This window comes from Crocodylus siamensis, chromosome 10 (genome assembly GCF_052110815.1).
Source record: "Crocodylus siamensis isolate JL-2025a chromosome 10, ASM5211081v1, whole genome shotgun sequence".
NCBI classification, from domain to species: Eukaryota; Metazoa; Chordata; order Crocodylia; family Crocodylidae; genus Crocodylus; species Crocodylus siamensis.
This window is the reverse complement of record NC_143404.1, coordinates 29,758,302-29,784,402: the sequence shown is the minus strand read 5'-3', so window position 1 is coordinate 29,784,402 and position 26,101 is coordinate 29,758,302. Positions and strand designations below refer to the sequence as shown.

The following is a 26,101-nucleotide window of genomic DNA, read 5'->3' as shown; positions in this document are numbered from 1 at the left end:
GATTTGATTTGGGGATTTGGCCACCGAATCAGGCCGAATCTCCTCCGAATCAAATCACCACCCAAAGCTTCACACAGCCCTACTGTACACTATTCTAAATAAGGCTTTCCCAAGGCCTTAGAAAACAGCATCAATACTTCTTTGTCTACTGAAAACAGCTATCTTAATACATCTCAGAACTGCATTTGCCTCTTTCATGGACATACCATGATTGGGACACCAGCACCTTTTCATTGATCTACACATCCATCTCCTTGAACCCTTGTCACCCCTAGTTGACGAGCACCCCCACTTATAACAATAGTTCCTTTTATTCATCCTTAATTGCACAACTTCGCAGTATTTCAATCACTTGAATACATCTAATTTCCATTCTTCCCATGACATGTTTCATCTAATTTTCCTGCATGATAATATGGGAAACCCTTCAATATTTGTAGTATTTCCCAATTTGATGCCATTCCTAAATATCATTAGCATACATGTAGTCCTTGCACTAGGGTCACTAATGAAAATGTTAAGGGAGATTCCTGAAAAGCACCATTAACCCTTCTCTCGCAAATAACTCCTCCTTCAATGTAACCCCTTACAGTCACTCTTTTGACCAGTTCCTTATCCACTGTACAACTCTTATATTAATCCATATCTTTTCCACCTTAATAATGATTTGCCACATGGCACTGTATTAAATATTTTGATTAAAACTACATTTACTTCTATTTTCTTAATTTTTTAAATTAAATCTGTTACAAGAATTTGCACAATATTAAGTAAAACTAACAGGCCTCTAATTGCCTCTCTCTCTCTCCCTTTTTATTGTTTTTTAATATAGACCCTATGGACACTTACGGAAGTTATAATTTTCTCATGATAAGGCCCCTGAAAACACCTTACAACCATAACATAACAAAAGTTTATACCTACAGAGTGCTTTTAAAATGGCTTGTAGCATGAACAATTAACTTTCTTTTAATCAGCTAACAGCTCTAGGGCAGAGTGCCTGTGGGAACTTATCTACAGGTTCCCTGTGAGGGTTAATTTTGGGTGATTCCACCCACATTCAATATGCCTCTGTGGGGCTGGGATGGTGTTCATGTGGGTTAGCACCAGCTCAGCCCCACCCCTGGGGCTGTTACAGAGAGTCTCCTCCCTCTGCAGTGGGGGAAAGGAAGGGAAGAGGGAGGGGTTGGGGGAAAGTATCCCTGGCAACACACTTTTGCTGGGAGCTGGTTCAGGGGTGGAATATGAGCCTGCACACCACATTTGCCTGGGCTGGCTACTCCTAGTGGGGACTTGAGGGGGGTGAAGCTGGCACAGGCCTGCAAAGTGGATGGGCCCACCCCTCCCACTCTGTACAAACTCCTGGCGTGAGCATGTGAACAGAAGCTCTGCCCAACTGTGGCACCAGAAACTGGGTGTGTGTGGGGTGCTTGGGGGAATCCAAGGAGTCAGCTCCCTCCTAACACCCCAGCAGGTGGCATGGTGTGGTGGTTTGGTTTCCTCCCCCCAGCTAGCTCCAGCATGAATATGTTGACTGCAGCCCTGCCTGGCTGTGGTGCTGGGAACTGGAGAAGGTGTGGGGGAATCTAAGCCCCTACACCGCATGGGCCTATTCCAGCTACCCCAGGTGGGATCTTGGGAGGGGAGGTGGGGAAGCCAGCCCAGGCCCACAAGACAGAGGTGCTCTGATTCCCTCTTGCCCAAGCTCCTGGTGCTGTAGTGAGACAGGGATGACAAAAAAAGAGGGAAGAGCATCACTGCAGACAGGTTTGCTAACCCAGTGAGGAGGGCTATAAATAAGGTTCTCAGGGGGGTGGCAAACAAAGCCCTAAGGTAAGTGGGGAATTCGGGCAGCTAGAGGAAGAGGGGCAACATTGGAGGCTTCCTCATTCTTCCTGAGAAAGTAAGACATTCGGCTAGTTACCCCAGGTGTCTGTACATGCACACTTAGAGCCTGAGAAACAAGCAGGAAGAATTGGAACTCTTAGCAGAATCAAGGAGCTATGATTTGACTGGTATAACAGAGACTTGGTGGGATAGCTTACGTGACTGGAGCCCTGGGTACAAACTGGTCAGAAAGTGAAGGCAGGGGAAAGAGGAGAAGAAGTTGCATTGTATGTAAAACAGCTATATGATTGCTCAAGCTCTACTATGAAACTGGAGATAGGCCTGTTGAAAGTCTCTGGGTAAAGATTAAAGCGGGGAGCAACAAGGGTGATGTCATGGTAGGTGTCTGTTATAAAACACCAGATCAGGAGGTTAAGGTAGATGGAACTTTTCTTCAGACAACTAGTGCAAGTTTCCAGATCACAGGCCCTGGTTCTCATGGGGGACTTCAATCATCCTGACATCTGATCAGAGGGCAATACAGCAGCGCATGGGCAATTTAGGAAAATTTTGGAGAACACTGGAGAAAACTTCTTGGTACACATGCTGGAGCAGCCAACTAGGGGCCATGTTCTTGACCTGCTGCTCACAAACATGGAAGAATAGGTGGGAGATGTAGAAATGAACAGCCACTTGGGCAGCAATGACCACAAAATGATCAAGTTCAGGATCCTGACAAAAGGAAAAAGGGGGAGCAGCAGGGTATGGACCCCCAGAAAAGCAGACTCTGACTCCCAAAAGGAACTAAACAGTGGGTCCCATACTGAATGAGGGAGGCCACCTAGTGACATATGATGAGGAAAAGCTGAAGTACTCAATGCCTTTTTTACCTTGGTCTTCACAGGCAAGGTCAGCTCTCAGACCACTGCACCATGCATCACAGTTTTGGGAGAAGGTAAGGAGCCCTCAGCAGTGAAAGAACAGGTTAGGAACAATTTAGAAAATCTGGATGTGTACAAGTCCATGGGGCCAGATGCAATACATCCAAAGGCGCTGAGAGAATTGGCTGATGTAATTGCAGAGCCGCTGGCCATTATCTTCAAAAACTAATGGCACTCAGCAGAGAAGAAAGTGATCAGGAACAGTCAACATGGATTCACTAAGGGCAAGTCATGCCTGACCAACCTGACTGCCCTCTATGACTAGATAACTGGATATGTGGATGCAGGCAAAGCAGTGGACATGATATATCTTGAATTTAGCAAGGTTTTTGATACAGTCTCCCACAGCATTCGTGCAAGCAAGTTGGGGAAGTATGGGTTAAATGAATGGACTCCAAGGTGGATACAAGGCTGGCTGGGTCAACGGGTAATAATTAATGGCTCAATGTCTAGCTGGCAGCAGGTATTGAGTGGAGTGCCTCAGGGGTCAGTCCTGGGGCCAGTTTTGTTCAATATCTTCATTAACAGTCTGGAAGAGGGGATGGATTGCACCCTAAGCAAGTTCACAGATGACACCAAGCTGTGCGTAGTAGATATGCTGGAAGGTAGGGCTAGGATTCAGAGTGACCTATACAAATTGCAGTATTGGACTAAAAGAAATCTCATGAGGTTCAATAAGGATTGAACAATCCCATGCACCACTACAGGCTTGGGACCACACCAAAAAAACCCACTCAGAAAAAAAAGTGGGACACAACCTGAGACTGGGTCCTCCATAGGGATGCTCTGGCTACCAGAGTGTATCTATGATTAGCCCTCACCCTGGTGCTGAAGCATGCTCCCTGCCTGTGAGGTCAGGCAGCATGCCAGCAGCAGGGAGTTGGACACAGGCTCCACTGCCAGTAAGTAAAGGGTTTGGGGGCCTGGAGGAGGGGACCACAGGGAGGACCCCAGCCAGCCCCACCCACTCCCCCACCCTCACCCCGAGCCACCTCAATCCCTTCCCTGCCTGGCCCAATTCCCCCCATCCCCCCTGAGTCCCCCCCCATCCCTTCTGTGCCTGGCCCCACCCTCTGCCTGCCCCCTGATTCCCCTCAATCCCTTCCCCACATAGACCCACCCTCAGCCCCTTTAGCCCCCGATCTCTTCCCCCCAGCCCTATCCCACCACCCCTTTCCCACCCAGTCCCACCCCCATTTGACCCCTGATCCCTGCCCCCCAGCATCAGGAGAAACCCCCCCAACCTCCCAGCACTAACTGGCAGTTTGAGCTTCTGTCAAGGTCACTGGGGCCCTGCCCACACAGTGCAGGGCAGGGTAACATCTCCAGCAACCCTAGCCCAGGCCCTGATGCCCCCCACTGCCCAGGGGGGTTCTGCCAGATGGCCCTGGAGCCCCCACAGCCCCTGCTCAGTAAGTAGATGCTGGAGGAGCAAGAAGGGGTGGGGCGGGGTATGGGGGCCCTGAAGGGGAAGTAGCTCCTGTGGGGGGAGGCTGTAACCCCTGTTGGGGGGGGGGGGGCAGCAAAATATTTATTCATGAATTCATGAAACATGTTTTTAGAGTTCACTTTATTATTATGATAGAGACACTGGTAGTCTTCCAAATTGCTTTAACACTGTAGATATATCACTAAAACATTGCCCGACTGATCACTTCTTCTCTGTCTCTCTCTTTCTTTATAGTGGTCTTTTTTTTGTGAGGAACATGGATTTGGGGGCAATTTACAGAGTGACTTGGGGTTTTTTTTATCAGGGATTTTTCAGTTTTCCAAAAGGGAACACATGAATTTATGCTAGGGAGGCCAGTGGCAGGACCCTGCCTGCTCAGAGCTGGCACTTTGGACCCAGCTGGCTGTGGCTGACCTCCTGGCCAAATGGGGCCAGGAGGACATGCTTTGACAATTCAAAGCAGGCCACCACACCTGGAACATCTTCTGAGCGATAGCTGTCCAGGTGACCAGGCAGGGGGCACACATGGCAGCAGTGCCACACAAAGGCCAACTCTGCAGCCACAGCCCACTGCCAGCTGCCCCAGAGGGGCAGATTTCATAGACATTAGGGCTGGAAGGGACCTCGGGAGATCATCAAGTCCAGCCCCTGCCTCATCCCAGTCTGTCAGGTGCGCAGCAGGTCACAGCCAGGCAGCAGCCCCCACTGCCAGACTGCTGCAGTGGGTAGAGGGTGCAGGGAACTCTCAGGGCTGCTGCAGCAGTCCAGCTGGCACAAGGGGCAGTGTCCCCAGGTACCAATTGGCTGGGCTGCAGAAACTCCTGAGAGTGAGAAGCCCTGATCTACTTGCCAGGGCAGCTTTTTGTACTAATGGTGCCAGGACAGGGAACCTTTTTATACTGCTGGGTAGAGCATAGGTGCTGGCCCCTGTCTTTAGCTTCCCCTGGCTACAGATCTGGGAGGAGCCAGGCAGGGTTATTTTGCCCCAAGTGGCACAATTTACTCCACAACAAAGTACATGTTGGAGCACATGCGCCGAGGCAAAAAGCCCCAGCTCAAATTTGCACCACTTCTATATGGACACGCCCCAAGAGTGGAAAAAAGCAGAGCAGAGAAGGGCAAAGTCTCCTGCTTGTTCCTCAAATGGGCAGGGAACAGCAGCTACATAATTCCATCTTTCAGCTACTAAGCGTCTGAGGACCTTGCTTTAAATATTCTATTAACATTATTTTCTGGTACATTTTATAATATAAAAAAATAAGACATGTTTCTTACATTTTCACATTCTATTGACTTGTTTGCTTTGAGTCACCCTAAAACTGACTTTGCCCACAGCATCCAAACATAGAATTTTAATTTAGCTCAGTGTCAAGAGTCTGGACAAGATTCATTCAATTCTTTCTTACCATGCATTTTCATACATTGTATACCCTTACAATCCCTCCCTTTTAAATAAATGTGATTAAGGGAATTAGTTCTTAGAGACCTACATTCACACACTTCCGAAAAATGACAAGCAGGATCTCAAGTACATAATACTTACCTATATAACCACCAACAAGCACAACCTTGTAATATCCTATGTCCAACCTATACAAAGGAGGCAGCATGGAATTTTGAAAACCAATGAGGAGCCTGGATTCTTTTAACTCTGTACATTTTCTATGTATAGATATATTTTACTTACAACTACAGTTGATATAAAAAGAGGGGAAAGGCAACATATGTAACAAAACCCCAAGTTTTTCTTTTTCAATTTATTTTAAAATGCATTCCCTCCCCTTCCCCAACCATTTCTGACTTTTTCTCTCCCTCTCTATTCCCTAGATAAGTATAAGTAAGTTAAGATGTAGGATAAGCTTTAAGATTTTTATTTTGGTAGCAAGTTTTTGGTTTTGGATATCCACTGTTTTATACTGTATAATTATTAGGTTTGTATTGATTTTTACTGTTGTATATTTTATCATCATTTTTCTATTGATTTTTATTGTTTCAAATGGATATTGTATGGTTTAGGCCTGTGTTTGTAAGTGCACCAAAGTCACATCAAGCCTCCACCTTGTATCCGCCTGGGCATCCCCTGTGCTGCAATTGTATGACTCACGTACCCCTCCAATGTAAATTGGTTCCCAAGTGAATGAGATTGATTGGAAATGATTGAAGTACAATGGTAGTAGCCCTGTACTGAATGGCCTGTAACAAATGGGCCATCACCTCGCATTGATTCATCCAGGAACCACGGACCTCATGCAGGAACAGAGATAAGAACCCAGCATTTGAAAGACAAAAGACCCTGCAGAACAAGCAACTCTACCATTGTACCTCACCACTACAGACACCCAAAACTGCACATCCCTGCATAGAGCACAGGTGCTCAGTATGCCAGGGGCTGACCCTTGCCTGGGCATGCCTCCTGTCACTAGGGTCACACAAGGTCTGCCCCTATAAAATGGGGAAGTGAAGACAGACCCTGTGGGATACCCTCTCCATCTGGACCAGCACCATGCCACATCACCTATCCACCCACAGGCCCTGCTGGCGACCCCTCTCTGGACAACACCTACTGGACAAGAACCCCTTTCCAGCTTCAGATAGGTAGATATTATCTTCACACCTCCTCCTACAATTTGGACTTTTTCTCTGTCTCCTCCTGTACTTCAGTGGACTCCAGCCCCTGCACCAAGTCTCTCTAACCCCCTGCTGCCATTTTGTGTGTGTGTGTGCACGCGCGTGTGTGTGTTGGGTGGGGGGGGGTGCAAGGGAACCAATAAGACATTGTGTCACCATCTCCCCTGTTCAATAAAACCACTGTCATTTGCAACCCAGAGTTGAGTCATGTTTTACTGAATACCAGTCCCTTCCCTATCTTAAATTCCAGCCTCATTCTCTCTTTCAGCTCCAGCCTCCACTGCTAGTTTCCTTATCTCCTCCCAATTCCATCTCCCCTCTTCTGCCACCTCACAGCCTCTCCTTGGTTTCATGCTGTCCCTGCTGCCTTTCAGCCTCCTGTGCCATCTACTGCCTTTTCCCTGTGACTTTCTGCTGCCTTTCTCTGCTTTCCCACTGTCCTGCTGCTGCCTTTCAGTCTCTCCTGATGCTTTTCCTGTGATTTTCTGCTGTCTGTCTCTCTGTTCTCAGGTTTCCCCTTCACCTTCTGTAGTCACCTCCCCCCCCACACCTTCCCAGCTCCTCATGGCTGTCCTGCAGTTTTTTCCAGCAGCTGGAGACTTTCTTCAGCTCCCAGCACCTAATGCTTCTCCCTGCAACTTCTCTAGCTGCCCTGGAGCCATCCTTTGGCTCCCCACACCCAGAGCCCCTCTTTAACACACACACTTTCCCTTAGTCCCATTTTCCCTCTCCCAACCTTCCTTTTCAGCTCCCCCATAGTTCTGGCTCCAGTCCCAGCCTCTGTGCCAGCATCGCTCCCCTGTTCTGTAGGCTTTGGGCATTGTCTTTTAATCAATTAAGATCAATTAACCTAAAGTTACCCCTGAGCCTCAGTTCTTCAGCCCAGGCCCTTCTAGTCTACTGGTTCTAATCCTGGTCCCGGTGACTTTCACTCCCAGCAACTTTCACTCCCTACACTTCTACTTTCTTACCTTAACCTTTCCCCAGGTATCCCAAGTACACCAAGCACATACATACATACATACACATACATCACAACACCCAACTTAGGAACTCACCTGTGTGTATGCGAAGGTGGGTGGCATGTGTGTGAATTAGTGAATACACACACACACACACACACATATATATATATATACACATACACACACATATATATAGATATCATCCTGTGTGCAGTATATGAATTAGTAATCCATGTATATGTATTGAATATGCAGGTGTTGGTAACTGAATCTGTCTAAATTTGGTGTGTGTGGCGTGTATGGGCTTAAACTGGTCATAGGTGTGCATGAACCTAGACTGGTTATTTTGAATGTGTGCGTATCTGAGTTGCTAATGTGTGTGTGTGGGGGGGGGGCATTGTGTGTATGATATACAAATTAGTGATCTGTATCTAACTTTTGGGGTGTATAGTGTATGTGCTTGAATTGGTGATAGGTATGCATGTGCCTGGGCTGGTTTGGATGTGCATGTGCCTGAGCTGGTAACGTGTGCGTGTATGCACTTAATTGTTTTGTGTGTTTGTATATGTGCAATTGTATACCACGTCCTCCTGTCGAACAGTGCAATATTGAGATCCTGAGCATTGGCCTGGCCCCTCAGGGCAACATACATATATAAACCCATTTTCATATTACATATTCTGTTACAGAACTGCTTCTGTCTACAAATCCCAATTTTATTATGCAGTAGTTATCTGTATATTGGGATTTTTTCATTCTAGTTTAATAATTAGTTAGATTTAAATTTATCCAGAGAACGCAAGATGAATAATACTATAGTATGCATGAAGTAACAAATAAATATTTATTCATCCTTGTTAATTACACTAGTGTCAAGAGCAACTGCATACTTAAGTTAGTTTATTGACTAACAAAGTGACATTAAGCAAAGGGTACTTTAAGGTAAATTTTGAAAGAAGGGGGAAAAGTTCTAGAACAACAACAAAATGAGACTGTTTTAAATCTTGATTCCTAAACTAATCTTCCTGAATAGTCAGAGGTCAAAACAAATTTGAACTGATGCCCCAAGTTTATAAAAGCTATAATACTTCTGTTCATTATGCCTCAATGATAGCAGCATTGCATGTGTTCCCTTAAGGAAAAAAAAATACCTTTTCTAACTGCCATCCCTGAAAAGACAACTTGAGAATCATTCTGCAAATTATACTTACTTTCCATGTATCATCATCAATAATGATTAAGTTTTCAGGTCAAATTGTGTCTTATCTAAAAGCTTGATCATGAACCACTGAAGTTAATGGGAGTTCTGCCACTACTTTAAATACTCACAGGAGCCAGCCCTTCTACCCATGCAATACCATAACTTTACATTATATATTCAGTTACATTTGTGTAGTGTCCTCCACTGCAAAAATATGTCCCTGTTACACATATGTGAACCTTTTTTTATATATTTGCATAATTGCAGCAAATGGTTAGTAATTCTACTGACAATGCACAAGAAAGAAAAGAATGAGACTAATTCTATTCTGGCTGTGTTGAATCTGTTCTGGTGAAAGCTATACACAAAAACCTTAGTACAAGTAATGTATCAGTTGAGTAAAAGTGAATGCAGGGTAGACATGTACCTTACAGAATAAGCGAATTAGAGATGCATAAGCTTTCATGAGTAAGAGCTGACTTTTATCAGATGCAATGAAAGGACATGTAAAGAGTAAGATGCTTCTGCTTCTACATAAACACTTCTTGGATTAGAATCACTTTAAAGAGATCTTTCTGGACAAAAATAAGCACACAGTAAAAAAAAAAAAAGCTAAGTATTACCTGTTCTTCAAAATTCATGTTCTCCAGAAATTTCTGATTCATAGTCTCAGCAAATTTATTGATTGCTCTCAAAAACACTCTAAAAGAGAAAACGACATTATAACTTTATTCTTTGTAAATAACCTATGGAATTCTAAACTAATCATGCCCACCATTAGTGAAAAACGAATTCATTTAAGATTGATAAAAACCAGAAAGAGTAAAAGTATCACATCCAAAAATAGAACAAACATTATTCCATGCCACAGAACACAACTTAAATTATGTTATGCTTTGTGACAGTATTCCATTCATTATTTGACTGTCAAAAAGTTCCTCAATTATTTTTAATATAAAATTTGAGCAACCTTTTTATTATAACATTACAAAGAATTCTTGATAATACATAGATAATACATTTTTCAAATACAATTTACCATTTATTTGACAAGCATGTTTTGTTTACAGCAATGTTCTTGCTTTCCTTTCACTGATCTCAGAATCAGAAATACTCAAGCCTTTTACAATTATAGTAACTCATTAGATACAGCAGTTACATTCTGCAATTAAGTGTACACCGTATAGCCTGTCAATTTTCCTATAGTGTTCCAAGTTTGGTTACAATTCCCTTCCTCCTCCAGTTAACTGTAAAACTCACTCATCTGACTTGCATTTTATTTTATTTTTTGCAAGATATACAAAGATTAGTGTCCACATCATGGGTCAGATGCTAACCTGCCTTCCATGCATTTATGGACTAGGTGGAGCACATAGGAAATTTAGGTGGCAAGTTTATGGGCATGATCCCAATCCCTCCTGGGTATGTGTGCACTTGAATTCTAACAATAACCTCTCTTGCACCCCAGTGGCCAATTTCCCCACAGGCAATGTCATACTGATGCAACTGGTGAAAATGTAGGGCATGCGTAGGCCTTTATTCACACCCACACACCACATGTTGTTGGTCTGGTTTGAAACAACTTGCTTACAGGAGGAGTTGTGAATGAAACCAGTGCTTCATGATTTGTTAGGATAGTGAAGTTTTAATTATTACAGTTGTCACGACCTTGGAATTTAATTTATTTATTAGGATATCATGTTTCTTTTCAACATCTTCCCTGGGAGAATTAACAGAGCTTATTTTTACAGAAAAAAATTCAAGGGCACAATTTGATTTGACAGCGTCCCTTAAACACCAACTAGGCTAATCTTCGTATTGAAAGTTAAGGCTTGATTTGGAAAACGTGTTTGTTCTCAATTGAAACTGAATTGTGCAGGCCAAGCTTTACTTGGTAATCTCCTTTTTCATATCAGCTAAGCTTCCATTGCACTTCTTGTCAATACCTCTCACCTTTCTTCTCTGATGAACGTTCTGTGGCCTGCAGGGATTGGACCCACATGCTAGGTCAATGCACTTTTAAATGTTCCCGATTTGGATGGTTTCCAGAACCATCTCTTTGGCTCCTCTGGCAGATGTTTTAGGCTTGGACTCTTTGGTTTCCCTTTCGAAAGTGATGCACTACAGCCTAGCAACTCTAAGTCACAGCATTTCCCAATAGCTGAACCAGAAATACCTGTTCCCAGAGCCCTTTCAAGCACTTTGAGTGAAGGGAGATTCTCTCTGCAACCTATCTGGCCACATAAAGCAGTTTATAGCTGTGACCAAAAAGTGCATGAATACATACAGCTTCAAAAATCGCTGATTGGGTAAAAGTCTGATCCCTCGTTGAATGAGGTATCAGATAAAGATGTTTCAAAATGTAGCATCTTTTGTAACTTGTGTCTTCCCAGCCTGCTTTCAGAATGGGAAAGGGAAGAGAGGGAGTTCACAGTGGGGTTCTTTTCAGCCCCTCCTGGAGCTGGGGTGTGTGTATTGCCTGACCTTCCCCACAGAGTTGGGAGGGCTCCAATTCATGCACCCCACCATTCAGCACCCCACCCTTCAGCAGGGGAGCCCCAAAAGTGAACTCTCTGCTGCTTCCCCCTCCCATTCTGAAAACAGCCCAGCACTGGCAGAGAACCTGCCAGCTCCCAGCCAGCAGCCAGGTTCCCCTCCCCCCTGGAACCAACAGTGAACTTCTGTTTGGTCTAGGGTAACCTTGTAACAAAGAATGCTTTGCAAAAATGGCTTTGCAGAAGTCATTCTGAGTTACACTGGGAGCTGCACTTCTGTCTGCACCCTTAGATTTATACGTTATCCCTTCAGGCATATATGTTAGGTGAAACACATACAGACTGTGCAAATAGATTCCTAAAACAATCACAATGCAGAAGACCCAGAGTAAAGCAAAGACAAATATGTTCTTCCTTGTTTCCCTTTTCTCAGCACTCTTGAATACCCTTTGGGAGCACTCCTTTCACAATTTCATCCCTGTGCCTCTGTTGGACTGCACTCCTCCATCTCAGGACTTTTCTCTTTCTGTGACCCTTAGAGTCAATGTCCTTGAGCTCTAGCTAGTCAGATAATCCAAAGAAAAGAAAAAAGAAACCCTACTGTTTTAAGTTCCTTCTCAACTTCTCATCTTTTTTTGTTTTTAATTCCCTGGTCAATTACCTCTGTATTTGTTCTTTTGAGGTAACAACTGTTCCAGTGATAATATCTACAACAAACATCCTATTCAAAAACAGATATATGGGTACTTGCCTTTATCTTTTTAGCACAAGGAGTATGCCAAAGAATACAGTTAAGTGCTGACAGAGGTGTAAATATGCAAAATTCATAACCTCTTAGCAAATTAATAAAAATTACATAAAGAGATCCTTCAAAACATTAAACTTACTAACTCAGAGGGAACCACCAGAAAAAAAAAATGGATAAGAACCAATTCAGTCAAATAGTTATTCACCAGTTAAAATTACTTGATCATATCAACACTGTTACATGGCCTTACACTGTATACTCCCACCATTCTTCATCAGCCTACTTCTGTAGGTGCCCCTTCCATGCTCAGGGCTATTTTTGTCAGGCATATTGGAGTGACACATTTGCAGAAAGTATGCAATATCTTTGTGTTGTCAAGTTTCAAGTACTCCTCATGCATTTGTATTTTGCCTAGAGGGTATCTCTATTTCTATTATTGGCAGCCAGTCAGGAGACTTGAATTCTATTCCTAGCTCTGTCAGAAATTTGCTCTATGAACTATGAGAACTAAACTTGTCTGTGCCTCAATTACCCTTTAATAAAAAGGGGTTAAATATTACTTCCCCTGGTGGGATTCAACTGACACTAAACTGAAGCTTGTGGAGTGCTTTGATATTTCTGCACAATAGCAGAAGTATAATTTCTGTTGCTTTTGATGGTGTATGGGCTTTAAGATGTAGTGATACTGCAGTTTAAACAGACTTACCATTAGTCTGGGAGTCAGGGAAACGAAATTCAGATTCAATTAAAAATGGATCAAACAAAAATATAATTATTTTAAAATGACAGCAATGAGAAAAATTTAGAAGATGCACATTTGTTTCCTCCTACAAAATTTGACCTATGAGATTAACAAAAAATGTATCTGATTGAATATAAATCAGATACTGAGATGTCTATTCTGAATGACTTGAACTGGATCTGCAGGTAACTGCATGCAACACTGCAGGCCTAAGTAGGACCAGGCAGAAAATTTAGAATTCTCTCATGGAGTAAACTGAATTTCAGACTGTTTCTCTCTTTGACAAAAGTGGAACAGAAGGGCTGAGAGAGAATAAAAGAATATTTTCCTACATGTAGGCACCACATTGTTAATCAAGGCATGAATACAAAGCTATTACTAAAAATGATGAACCTCTATTTATCTCAAAATAACTTTGTACATTGTTCCTGTGTTTGAAGTGTAAATAGATTAAATAGATTAATATAAACTCAAAGAACATATCTGCAACTTTGAACTACTACTAGCATCAAATTAGTCTCTTATGCTCTGTAGCTTAAAATGGGAAGATGATTGTCATCAGATCAGTGGATTACAGAGTCAAAGACCAAAAAACCCCCACCTGATTAGTTTTAAGGTCTTGCACTAAAAATATCACACACTGGAAAATCCAATGATTTAAATGGGAAGCTTTTGTAGCAGTGGAGCCTTAATCTGCTTTTGTTTGCCTATCTAGAACTTGCTTCTAGTGCACAAAGCTATGGCCAAGATCTTTAAAACTGAAGGCTTTATATGCTTTGCAGTTTTTTAAGTCCATATATTGATACCTAGTATGAGGTTTTCTAAAGCAGTGGTTCCCAACTTTTTTTCTCACTGAAGCCCCGCAGGAGTGGGACAGGGTGCACAGAGTTGGCTGCCTCCCTCCCAGGGCTCCCCCACCACCCAACTTTAACCCCAGAAGCTCAGATGTGACCCTGGAACCTGCTAAGCCAGGCAGATGGACGGGGCTCTGGATAGGGGGCTTATGCCATGACCCTGCAGCAAAACAACTGCAGCCTGGTATCGGCCATAGCCCAGTGGCTGGGAACCTCTGTTCTAAAGCACTGAGCACCCAGTAACTCTCATACTCACTGGGTGTATCTATATATGCAATTAACACAAAACAATCAACTCCAGTGCAGTTTGTACCAGAGTTTACTGATCCTGGGCACAGCGTTTACATGTGTGCCTGGGACTGCAGCACAGAGAGGATCTGGGAGGTCAACCTCCCAGGCCAGTGCTACTCTGCCCTGGCTCAATGTGCTGCAGAGATGCTGCCTGGGGCACAAAGGTGTTACAGTGTGGAAGCAGCCAGCAGGCAGCCCCCACACTGTAGCACCCTCATGCCTCAGTCAGGCCCAGTCATCATCCACATTTGCATTTTAGAGCTCATTAACTACTCCACTACAGCTTAATACTTATCTTGGACAGTACTATCTTCCAGAGGAAGTTAATTTACTGCGCCCTAATACAGGTACATGTGTAGATGGTGATGCTTTACTGCATATCTAATTAGTAAGCCCCACAGTAAAACACACAGGTAGATGTACCCACTGTGGCTGACAGACAAGAGACAGGACAGGAGGCAGGGTTGGGATGTTCTTAGCCTGGCGGAGCTACACTGCAGGAGGTGAAACCCCCACCATGGGAGGTTTTCCTCCCCCACACACTAAGCAGACCATAGCTTTTGGGGTTGGGGCAGGGAGCTCTATTCCTCCCTCCCCCCAGCTCACCACCCAGGGGCTGGTGAGTGGGGCAGCTGGAGTGCTTGCAGTCCAGCAGAGCTGGGGTGTGTGCGTGAGCACCCTCTGCCTTCAGGCCTTGGCCAGGGCAGGCATTTGCCTGCCATGGCCAACTGATGAGTGAACATGTATTCTGTTCATTACTGCTCCAATCTATGCAGCTTAAAGAAAGCTGCATATGTTGAAATCAATTCTGCCTCAGGCATTTTGAGTCTTTGTACTTATCATATATAATTATTTTTCTAAATAATATCCTAAAATTTAAAACATTAACTTATACTTGTAATAAAAATTGGAAAGTGATTTTTGACTTTGGCTCTCACTCATCAGACCTCTGTAAACAAGGCTCCAAGCCTGGCAAGTTCTTCTCCCTCTCTACAGCAGATATTTAAAGTGTCTCAAGATTAGCAAAATTTTATTAGAAATGGAGAATTGATGATTCAAATTCTGATGTGCAATCCAGATGCCAAGTCAGAAGCTGAATTAATTCAGTTCATTGTATATTTGAATCAAGGCAGAGGGTTTTTTTGCTTCATCTTACTAAACTTTGTAACTGTAATGATTCAAAGATCTTTGTAGATATAGCAACAGCTGCAAAGGACTAATCAAATGCAATATCTTCTGGAAATCAAGGATATGGGAAACAATATTCTTTTGTAATGTTTGCTACAAAGACCTATGAAGAAGCTGGAATATATTTATCCATTCATTTGCATTTGAAAATCCACTGAAACTTGGAAAGCTTTGAAAACACAGGACCCTTTTCTGAAGTCCTTACTTACTTCCCCTGGCAATATCTAACATGTATTAATCACTAACACATTGGTTTAAACCAGGGGTGGGCAAAATGTTGGATCTGACTGGCAGCTGAACTCCACCTCCCAGCATCCCCAGACACATCACTGCTGCAGTTTTCCATGCATCTACATGAGGCGTACTGTGCAGTATCTACTGTGCACTAAGACTAACACCTGTATTTACAGGTACAAGCTAACTATGTAGTAGACTAATTTACTGCACAGTATCTTATGAGCACAGGTATATGGTGATGCTTTACTGAGCAGTACATTAGTCTATTGTGACGTACAGCATCTCACATAGACACACCCACAGGGAATCAGTTCCATGAAACCATGATTTTGAATGACCATCGCTCTCCTGCTTTATGCAGATGATGCATTAATTCTATCACAATCTCAAATAAGTCTTCAATGATTATTAGGTGCCTTTCAGCAATATTGCAACTCATAAACCTTAGAAATCAATACAGCTAAAACCAAAGTAATGGTTCATGGAGGTTTTTTTGGTTTTTTTTTTAACAGGGAAAGATACTAGAGGTGATGTCTTCCTTTAAATAGCTTGAAATATATCTTAGCAAAAACTGGAGCTGGAATAAATATATTGAAAATGTAAATGTTAGATGAAAAAAAGCTTTGGGTGGAATTTTATCTTTCTACATTAAGACAGCAGAGTAGTTCTGGAGCACTAGGTGTCTATAAATCCAAGGTAGATTCTATTTCATTGTACGAAGCAGAACTCTGGGGTATTGACCCCTATGGGCCACCTGAAAATTGAGGAGATTTCTAATTACTTTTTAAGGAGACTTTTATCCTTACCTAATTCTAAGTTGGGAGGGGGGAGGTCGTGTACTCTGAAACTGGACTGATAAATGTGAACACTTTGGCCAATTAAAAATCCCTAAATTATTAGATTAAAGTTAGATCTTTTATACTTATCTGTAGGGACGCATCAAATTTATAATTTCACAGATTCCATGAAATCCATAACTGCCCATGAGACCTACAAAAATCCATGAAATCCACAGAAAAAAAAATAGTAGGAAAGAAAATGCTGGCTGCTCAGAATAAGGCAACAGTCCTCAGTGTCCTGTAGCAGACCAGAGAGGCAGAGAAGCAGGGAAGGAGGACCAGGGGAAATGGGGGGTTGCCCACTCATAGGGCTTGATGAAAGATGGCTGTCACCCCTGCCCCTCACTGCTGGCTGGCTGCAAGAGATACCTGTCATGTAGTGAGGAGCAGGACTACATGACAGATACCACTTACAGCCAAACAGTGGCAAAGGGTGGAACCACATGACAGGTAGCCCCCCACAACCCATCAGTGAGGGCAGGGCAAATGGGGCCCCTCAGCCAATTAGAAGCATGAGAAACCTGCTGTGTTCCACCTGTAAAATGGCTGTCTAGGCCTATGTTCTCCCCACAAAATCGGGGGGGGGGGGCAGTTCCTGCAAGTTAGGTAGGTCCCTACCTATCAGATACCCCAAGAATTGCATTTTCAAAGCCTCTCTTCTCCCAAATAAACCCTGGTTTGGATGGTTAAGATCACATACTCTCTTCCAGATAAATGGTCTGAGAAATGTATTGAGAGTAACTGACACAATATATTCCTTGTATGTAAAACAGACATTAATTTAAGAATTAAGGATGCCAGCATGAAGATGGATATGCTCACAGTGAAACTGTCTTGAACTTCCCCTTTTTGAAAGTTTAATAAAACACTCCATTGGCCCAGAAACCTATCTGTGTGGTACAAAAATGCAAACAATGAGAGGCTATCACTAGACTGAAATTCACACTAACGAGATCTGCAGTTGTCATGGGCAGGTAGTGTTGGAATCCACATTTGGATAGAATATGCTCTTGTGGGAAGAATGAGATTGAATATTTAAATCTTCATTGGTGGTCTTCAACGTTCTTTGAAGAAATAAGAGGGAAACGGATCTCTCTATTAATGGAAAAAGCTATATAGTGGGCTAATACAGAAATAAACAACATGGTTGCTTTCTAAAACTTTGGAGCCTGTCTTATACACATGAAGAATAAGGACCAAAAATCAGATGCATTTTTCCTGTCCTGTTTTATTGTTCATTGTTCCATTTTACCTCTTCTTTTACATCATGATACATTCTATTTTGTTTTAATTTTGTGTAAATTGGCAGAACGGATAATCTTATTGTATGCTTTTAGTGAAAAAATATATTTTATATATGATATTTTAAAATTTTATATATAATTTTTATTGTTCATTTTATAATACTGCTTTGGCAGCATTGAATCTTCAGATTTGGATTCATCCGAATCAAAATGGGACAGTGATATGAATCAATTAATCAAATCACTGTCCCCCAAAATGTGCCAAAAGAAAGATGGGAATGAGTGATTTCTTTGACACAACACAGCAAAAGGCAAAACATGATGGTTTGTATGAAGGATTTCTTTGCTTTACATGTAGTCTGCCACAGTGTAGACTCTAGTATTTACCAAGAATGAGATTTTCAACACAGCCTATACTGTTTTTAGGCATCAAAATAAGTTCTCAAAACTATTTCTTGCATTGGGTGCATACTAGGTGCTGATTTGTTTTGCTTATCTATCCCCTTTAATGCTAAAAGCTAGGATTGTGAGAAGCTTTGGTCGCCAACTCAATTCAGCGGAGATTTGGCCCAATTCAGCACCTGAATCTCTGAATATGAATTGAACCAGGAGATCTTTTAATCTCTCTGAACTGAATCAAAACCCTTCGAATCAATTCAGAGAGATTCAATGATTCGGACATAGACACAGCTTTAAATGTTTTTCCTACATACCTCAAGGTATCAGGTGGCTTGTGAATGCTGAGATGGTGGGGCAGATGAAATGTCCCATGGGAGCGTGTGTGTGTGGGGGGGTGTCTACAGCATGCTTGACGGTGGATGTAGAAGTGGACCAGAAACACTTCAAGTCCACTTTTGGGTCTGCTGTGAAGCATGTGGGGGACCCCCTGTCACCCTCCGGCTTGATGACTGGTGCCTCCTGGGTCTGGGGAGGTGCACCTGGGGTGCCTCCGTGGCTGATCGCCAAGCCAGGCTTGGCACAGGGGGGTCCACCACCAAGCACATGGAACCCCCCATGCTTCTATGGGATGTTCCCACCCACCCCACCATCTCAGCATTCATGAGCTGCACCTGGTATCTCGAGGTACATAGAAAAAATATTTAAAACTGTGTCTATGGCTGAATTGCTGATTATCCAAATCAGCATTGAATCTTCAGATTCAGATTCAGCCAAATCAAATTGGAACAGTGATATGAATCAACAAATCCAATTACTGTCCTCCGAAATGGGCCGAATCCAGATCCAAAACCAAGTCAAATATGGCCCGTTTTGCACATCCCTACTAGAAATCTGATTAATTGAAAACATAAAAGTTCAAGGAGGCTGTCAAAATGCAGCTAGTGTGTCTAATTTGGTTTGATAGGCATTTTCAATATTTTGCCTTTATATTCTGTACCTCCCCATTCTACTCATTCCTCTTTTGTATATTCCTACTAATTGTTTGAGTGCTAGGAATATCTGAGTGAACTACTTCCTAGAATCCACACAGTGACTCACGGATTAGCAAAAGAAATTAGAGAATAAGACACAGAAAGCCAGTACCCTAGATGGTCTAAATCAGGATAGATTCATTTAATTCAACAGTATTAGTTAAATATACACCAGTTAAAAAACTTGCCCATACTTTTCAGCTCTGACAAAAATGTAAACTGCTCCTTCTAACAGAAATACTCAGAAAGAGACAAACTCAATGTGGCTCCCCATTACTCTCTCTGCATTCTCACATGAAAAAGAGAAGATGTTGCCTCACGAAAAAGACAGGATGCTATTTTCTGATGGCTTTTGGATCAATCTATGGCTGATGATGCAGATGGTCATGTTTCAATACCCTCTACAATTTATCCCTGCTTCCATATTCACTAGAGGCAACATATTCCAGAGCAACAGGCATCAGATTATGAGCCAAAAGATCTATATTCTAGTTCTAACCTAATCTGACCTGGCAATGTTACTTATCATAAGGCCTCTGTCTTTCTAATAATAATATTGGAATAGAGATTCTGATTTAATTTGTAAAAAAATAATTATATACCACATTTTGAGCTACTTGAAATTTCCTAAAAGTAATTTCATAATATATTTGGTAACCATTGATTCTTCTGGATCATGGTGTATGCATGAGAGGTCACCCAGACATTTGATGGATATGCCCAGGCAGGATTTTTCTTTTGGAGCAATGGAGGCTGCCCAGATCTTCCATCCCCACTTTAGGCTACTGAGAAGGAATCCAAAAGCCAGACTGTGTAAAGATCTTTGGAACTTCCATGGCTGTATGCATCTGGGAATTGAATCAAGGTCTCCTACATGTGGCAGACAAGGAGTCTACCACTGAACCACAGGGGACTTCAACTTTCATAATATAATTTCACTTGAAATGTCACCAGACATAAAATGGGTTGACCAAAAGTAAAACTAATGAGGCAAAAATTCACTTAGATCCAGGGGCTCAGGAAAACAGAAACATGTTTATTCTACCCTGGAAAGCTCACTGCAAGACATTGGGTTTTGTAGTTTCTATTTATACAGGTACTCTTGCTAAAGAGTATAATGGTCCTGCTTTGAGCAGGGGTTGGACTAGATGACCTCCTGAGATCCCTACCAATCCTAATTTTCTATCATTCTATATAATAAGAAATTAAATGTTCTTGAGTATTAGTTCCATGTATTTCAACTAGAAGATGATATAAATACTTTCTTCATATGAAATAAAAAATAAAGCCTGAATAGTACTCTAAAGCTAGCTATATGTACTTTGATTTTCAGAGAAAGGTATATAAAGGGTATATATACAAAAAAAATACAAGAAATGAATTCTATTTAGTATCCTGTTACTTTTAATTTTACCCTGAAATATGTTTGAAAGCTACATATTTCTTTCCATTCAGGGAAAGCATTTTTTGTAATGCTACGAGTATAAAAGGTTACAGATGCATACAAATGTTTCTTTCTGTTCAATCTTTCCTGGTTTTTGTTCACCTACGGTGCATACTACAAGATCCTTGATATACCTGACTTTGCTAGTTAACAAGAGAAGAAGAAATAAAAAGAATGTGCTGACTTAGCACATTGGTAGCTTTCATTTTTCACCTTGAAATACAGACAGAATTGTGCTTAGGGACTCTATAAGCTTACTACCTCGCAGCATACATTGTAGTAGTACGGAAGAGGTGAGAGTGAATCAGCAACTTATGCCTCAGTAGAAAGACAAGTATGTGTAATAGGTCAAACAATTATACACATGATACCATGTTCTTTGTAAATAAAGATCTTGTATGGAAACATAACTGGCATAATTTAGTATCCAAAAGACTGTGAGCACTATTGATATAAAGTGTTTACACAGTTTCCTAGAGAAATCCAAAATACAGTGTATGCATCACTGATCCAAGATACAGCATCAAAAAAGAGGAGCGGTGAATCAGTTAGCAACTGATTAGATAAAAGTAAGAAAATTGCTTAATGGCATGGAAAGCATTTATATGAAAAATAATGATACTGAATTTACTTATGACAGTTTTGAGTCCTCTAAGTAGAGAGGCATTTAGGTACATGTTTCTGTCAGTATAAATTGTTCACTACTATGCATTTATTTTTTAAACTTAAAAAACTGATAAACAGTGTTTATTTCACTGGTCCTTGGGTACCTTATACCAATTAAAATAGCCAGTACAAACAAAAATGTAATCTTCTAAAAACACCATACAGCACTCTTGAGACTGTGTTCCTACTGTTAGAATTACCCAAATGTAAGTCAAAGACCTAGCCAAAATGTCTGCATTCTGTTTTCCAGCTTTCTGAACACAGCAAACTGATAAGCTGTTTCCAGCAGTGTTCTCTCTCCAAAGGGAATATTTTTTGTCAGTTCACAAACTAATAAGAGTTCATAAACTAGTAAGTTGAATCCCAGCAACATATCAAAGGCAGAGTAGGATGTTTGATAGCAGGAACCTGAGAGTTTTAAATAAAAAACCCCCAAATGATAACCATAGAACAGAATAGGCAACCAATGTGAAGACATGGGCATAATATATAACAGCTCCTACCATTCTAGAGATGATCTGCTGCATGCTACTTGGGTTTCTGGTAAGTAGATGTTCAAATAACAAGGGGGATTATGGGTGCTGTATAAGATCTGAAAGAAGCTAAGATGGATAGGTGGCAATATTTTATGCTGCTAGGAGGCAAAGACTATTTCTTTGCCTCCTGGCAGCATAGGTTGAGTCTGTGAGAAAAAAGAGCCCGAAAACAAATAATGTTGGGAGAAGCATCATGTGCCATAGCTCTGTCCAAGGCCCTGAGGACCCTTCACAGACATTATACTTAAAACATAATTACCTGGTTAATCATATCTTAAATAATGAACTGGCCCCATGTTCAAGCAATTAATTGTGTGATAAGTAAGCTAGGACTGGCTGGAAGCCCAGTCACCTAATTGGGACTTCAAGTCAGGGGAGTGCACCAATCAGTTCAGGGGGCCTTGTAAGGCTCCCATATGCTCCAGAGATTAGGTATTGGTCACATGTTTGATTAAAGGCATGATAAGAACCAGACACAATAGTATTATATAAAATGTGTGAAATAACTTTGCAGCTTATCCCTCATTTTATCATGCCATTAATTTATTGAACACGTGGACAGGTCACTTGTATCAGTAAAATTGTATCTGCCCTTAATGACTTAAAAGTACAGTAACATTCATCACGAGACCAGGAGTAACAGAACAACGGTCTTAATGGATAGGGACACAAGTTACACATGAACTGGTATAAGTGATCAGAAACCAGGTCAAATTTGTAACACAACAGAAATTCAGTGCACATAAGCTGCTTTCAAAATGGCCAAAACCAATTTACAATAAACCTGGATGAATGTAGTATCAGACTTAACTGATTTAGTTTAAATCAGTTATTGAACTTCTGTCCCAGATCCACTCCAGATTCAAGTTAACTCACAGTCCCCAAGCATCCCATGATGCTTTGCACAAACCCCTCCTGTAAGGGTGGGCAGGCCAGCCTTGAACCAAACTGTCTGCCCCGGCCAAGAAGGGAGGCACGCTCTCAAGCCCCTCACCTTCTGACCTAAGCCACTGCAGGCAAGTGGCTGCATTTTTTTAATCAAAAGTGAATGTCTGTTCACTTGCTGATCACTTCAATCTATGCAGTTTAGACTAACCTGTAAAGATTGAGTCAATTAAGCCTTGGACTTTTTGACTGTCTGTAATTAGCCAATGTGACTCACAAGCAATTATACTTTGCAAAACTTGGACATAAACCTCCTATAGAATACAGAGGGGGAAAAACCATTCTCAACAATTGATCTCAGTCTCTTTGTCCTCTTCTAAATATTCAGATTTAGAAATTTCTCAATTCAGGGAACCTGGAAGATCAGAGAATAAGCAGTGTCTAGATTCAATGCAAAGGAAATACAGATCTGAATGCCATCTACATACTGATAACACCATGGACCAAAATCTCTCCATGTGAGTTACAAACATACATTGAATGGAAGGAGTAATAAAAGCGACTTCTGAAAAATTAGTGAATGTACACAGGTATAGAATGATGTAAGATATTTCCAAATTTAGCACTTATCTTCATGTATGTGAAACCATAGAGAGGCCAAATAACTCCTCATTTCCACCTCCCAAATGATAAACAGTGCTTCCATGAACAGTGTTATCTGCATACCTGCAGTGAAGACACTGCATATAATACTGATTGTTAGAATGTGTGTGATGCCATAACTCTCAAAACCGTTCACCAGAGATTGTATTTCTTGGGACACAACTGGCAAACTTGCAACTTTAGGGCATGAGAATATGCTTATTAAGTTAAAAATATCTGAGGAAATCCAACTCTATTTCTAACTGCATCCAACTTTACAAGACAATTGAACATGACAGTTGAAGCACATTCTTTTAATTACCTAAATTGAGTAATACAAGATCTATGTCAAAAGCATTTTCTAGAGAGAATACCTTTCCTTTTTTTCAAAATTGTAGAATTAAAGCTTATAATTAAAGATGGATGGGAAAAAAAACCCTGTTCATATATAAACTATTGTAGAGTTCACTGTGGACTTCATCACTTGGTTGCCTAGTGCCTTCTCCTGATGCTTAGTGGTAACAAGCATCATCAGAGTGAAATTTACAGGATTCTGATCAGTTTCCTGTCACATATTTCCCTCTCATGCTATCAAACATTTTGTTGGTTTGTCTGCTAGCAGTGCTATCTGGAAAAGCTCTGAGATGCAGATACTGGCACTAAATAGGAGAAAGAAAATTAAAAAAAAAAAGATCCATGCAGAAGCAGGGGTAGGGAAATGGCAATAGGAACCACTGACTCTCACATTAGCTAGAAGTCTTTAGAAAAAAGATGAAAGAATCAGACACTTCCAGAAAACTGGAGGAGGTAGGGAGGAAGAGAACAGCTAAACAACTGCATTGTACATGGAGCCATTAAGCAGGAACCAGGGACAGTACTGTGGTAGGAACCCACAAACATTTAACTTCTCAAGTGCTCCTTAAATGGTGGGTTCTGAGGCTTTTCACTACACTCCTCAGATTTCTTCTGAATGAGACAATTGAGTTCTGTAAGATACCTGCCAATTTTTTCTAGTCCTGAATTCATGCAATCCACCGTTTTCACAAGAGGGATCTTCTAGTAAAATAAATAGAATGCAAATTTTGCCCACTTTCTGGAAGATGTTTAAGAACTACATCATCACTATCACTGCTCAGCTCCTGAAAACATTCCCTTCACAATGCTTTGCTTATAAGTTGTTAACTGTAAGGCTTGCATGAGAAAAAATGACAAAGTGATATGAAATACATATTCTTTGGTTTTTAAGGCCACTTGCAATAATAGGGCAAAACAGCATTTCAGAAAAAAATGAATTTGTGACACATATCTGACACTGAAATTGTATAAACCCACCTTCAAATAGAAAGGGTTAAGATTATGACTGTACTCAGTCGGAAGTAAGAGTACTTAATAAAATATCTCTGTTTCCTTAATTCTGGGAATTTTTCTTTCACTAGTCACCTATACCTATTGTTTAAGCTTCTTTTTACACAACCATTTTGCAAAGTTCTGCAATATGTCATAAGCCATTATATGAAAATGCCTTTTGGGCCCCTTGGAAAATTGAAACACTCAAGAAAAACAATTGGAATTTCTGTCCATTCTGTCTATTTAGAACAGTTAAAGGCTTTTTGTGGAAAATCAGATCATTGGGAAGAAAAAATATTGAGCCTTAGCTTGATAATAGAGTATGTGATATGCTGGACTTTACAAATCTGTTTTTGACTACTTTATGTTCAATTTAAAAACTCTTTCAATCACACCTTAATCACCAAACTTCAGTCTTATGCTTTTAAATAAATATAATGTATATCTTCTGCTATTACTATTTATTGCAAAAGCATCAATAAAAGGACAAAGGATAGTGGGAATTTAAAAAAATTCCACTACTGTCACAAGTAAAGTGTAATACTATAGTCCCTGGAGGATTAAAAGGCCAAGCAGATTCTTTTCAAGTATGCTGCCTTCATGTCTAGCCAGATTCACTATTTCCTCCACATAAGAAGGGTGACCATAATTATTTCAGGAAAGTCCTGAATGGAGAGTAGAGGGGAAGTGGTGGGGGAGGTGGCATACATTCATGTGCCCATGCGTACACACATGCGCACACGTGCTGGGGCAGTAAGTGGCAACAGGCAGGGCCAGAGCAGGTGCTGGCTTATTGCACAAGGAGCCTTTGTCACCAGAGCTGGGGCTGCGGGCTGGGACCAAGATGAGCTGGTGAGTGCAATGCCTTTTTCACCATGGCTGCAGGCTGAGACTGGGACCAGGGCAACTGCATCACAGCTCTGAAGTGGAGAGCCCAGCCCAGCCTGGCCACACCCCAGCTTTAACAAGGGAATGGGGTGTAAGGCCAAGGTGGGCTGTGCCCATCTGTCCGAGGGGGACACGGCCAGGATGCGACTCCAGGTGCCAGGATGGGGCCAGAGCCACAAGTCAGACTGAGCCTGTGCAGCACCCCTAGGTTGGCTGGTGCTCTGTCCCTAGCCCCAGCCCACAACCCTGGTGAGAAAGGTACTGTGCTCCCCAGCATGTTCCAGCCCCAGCCCATAGCCCCAGTTCAAGTGACAAAGGAACAATGCTCCTCAGTGTTCCTGCTTGCTTACTTCTGCGCACACACTCACACGCTGCACAGCTCCCAGGAACAGGGCTGGAAGGAACACATACACATAGACATTCTGACCTTATGGCTCCCAGGTTCTCACCAATCTAGGACTTCTGCTTAAATTTTCTCCAATGGCCAGGACACTGGGACAGTCCTAGATTTTGTAGGCTGTTTTGGCCAATCCAGGACATACAGTTACCCTACACATAAGTCACTTTAATTTGTACGTCGATTTCTTTATTTCACAGAAATTATAACTATCAG

General features: G+C 41.8%; 1 protein-coding gene across 1 annotated transcript in view; it reads right to left on the bottom strand.

Moving 5' to 3' along the window:
- Positions 1 to 26,101, bottom strand: part of DOCK2 (dedicator of cytokinesis 2) — a 514,744-nt gene that overhangs the window by 132,542 nt on the left and 356,101 nt on the right. The window contains exon 30 of the mRNA XM_090064272.1: positions 9,636 to 9,714. Coding sequence (XP_089920398.1) covers positions 9,636 to 9,714 — 79 coding nt within the window. The remainder of the gene's footprint in view (positions 1 to 9,635; positions 9,715 to 26,101) is intronic.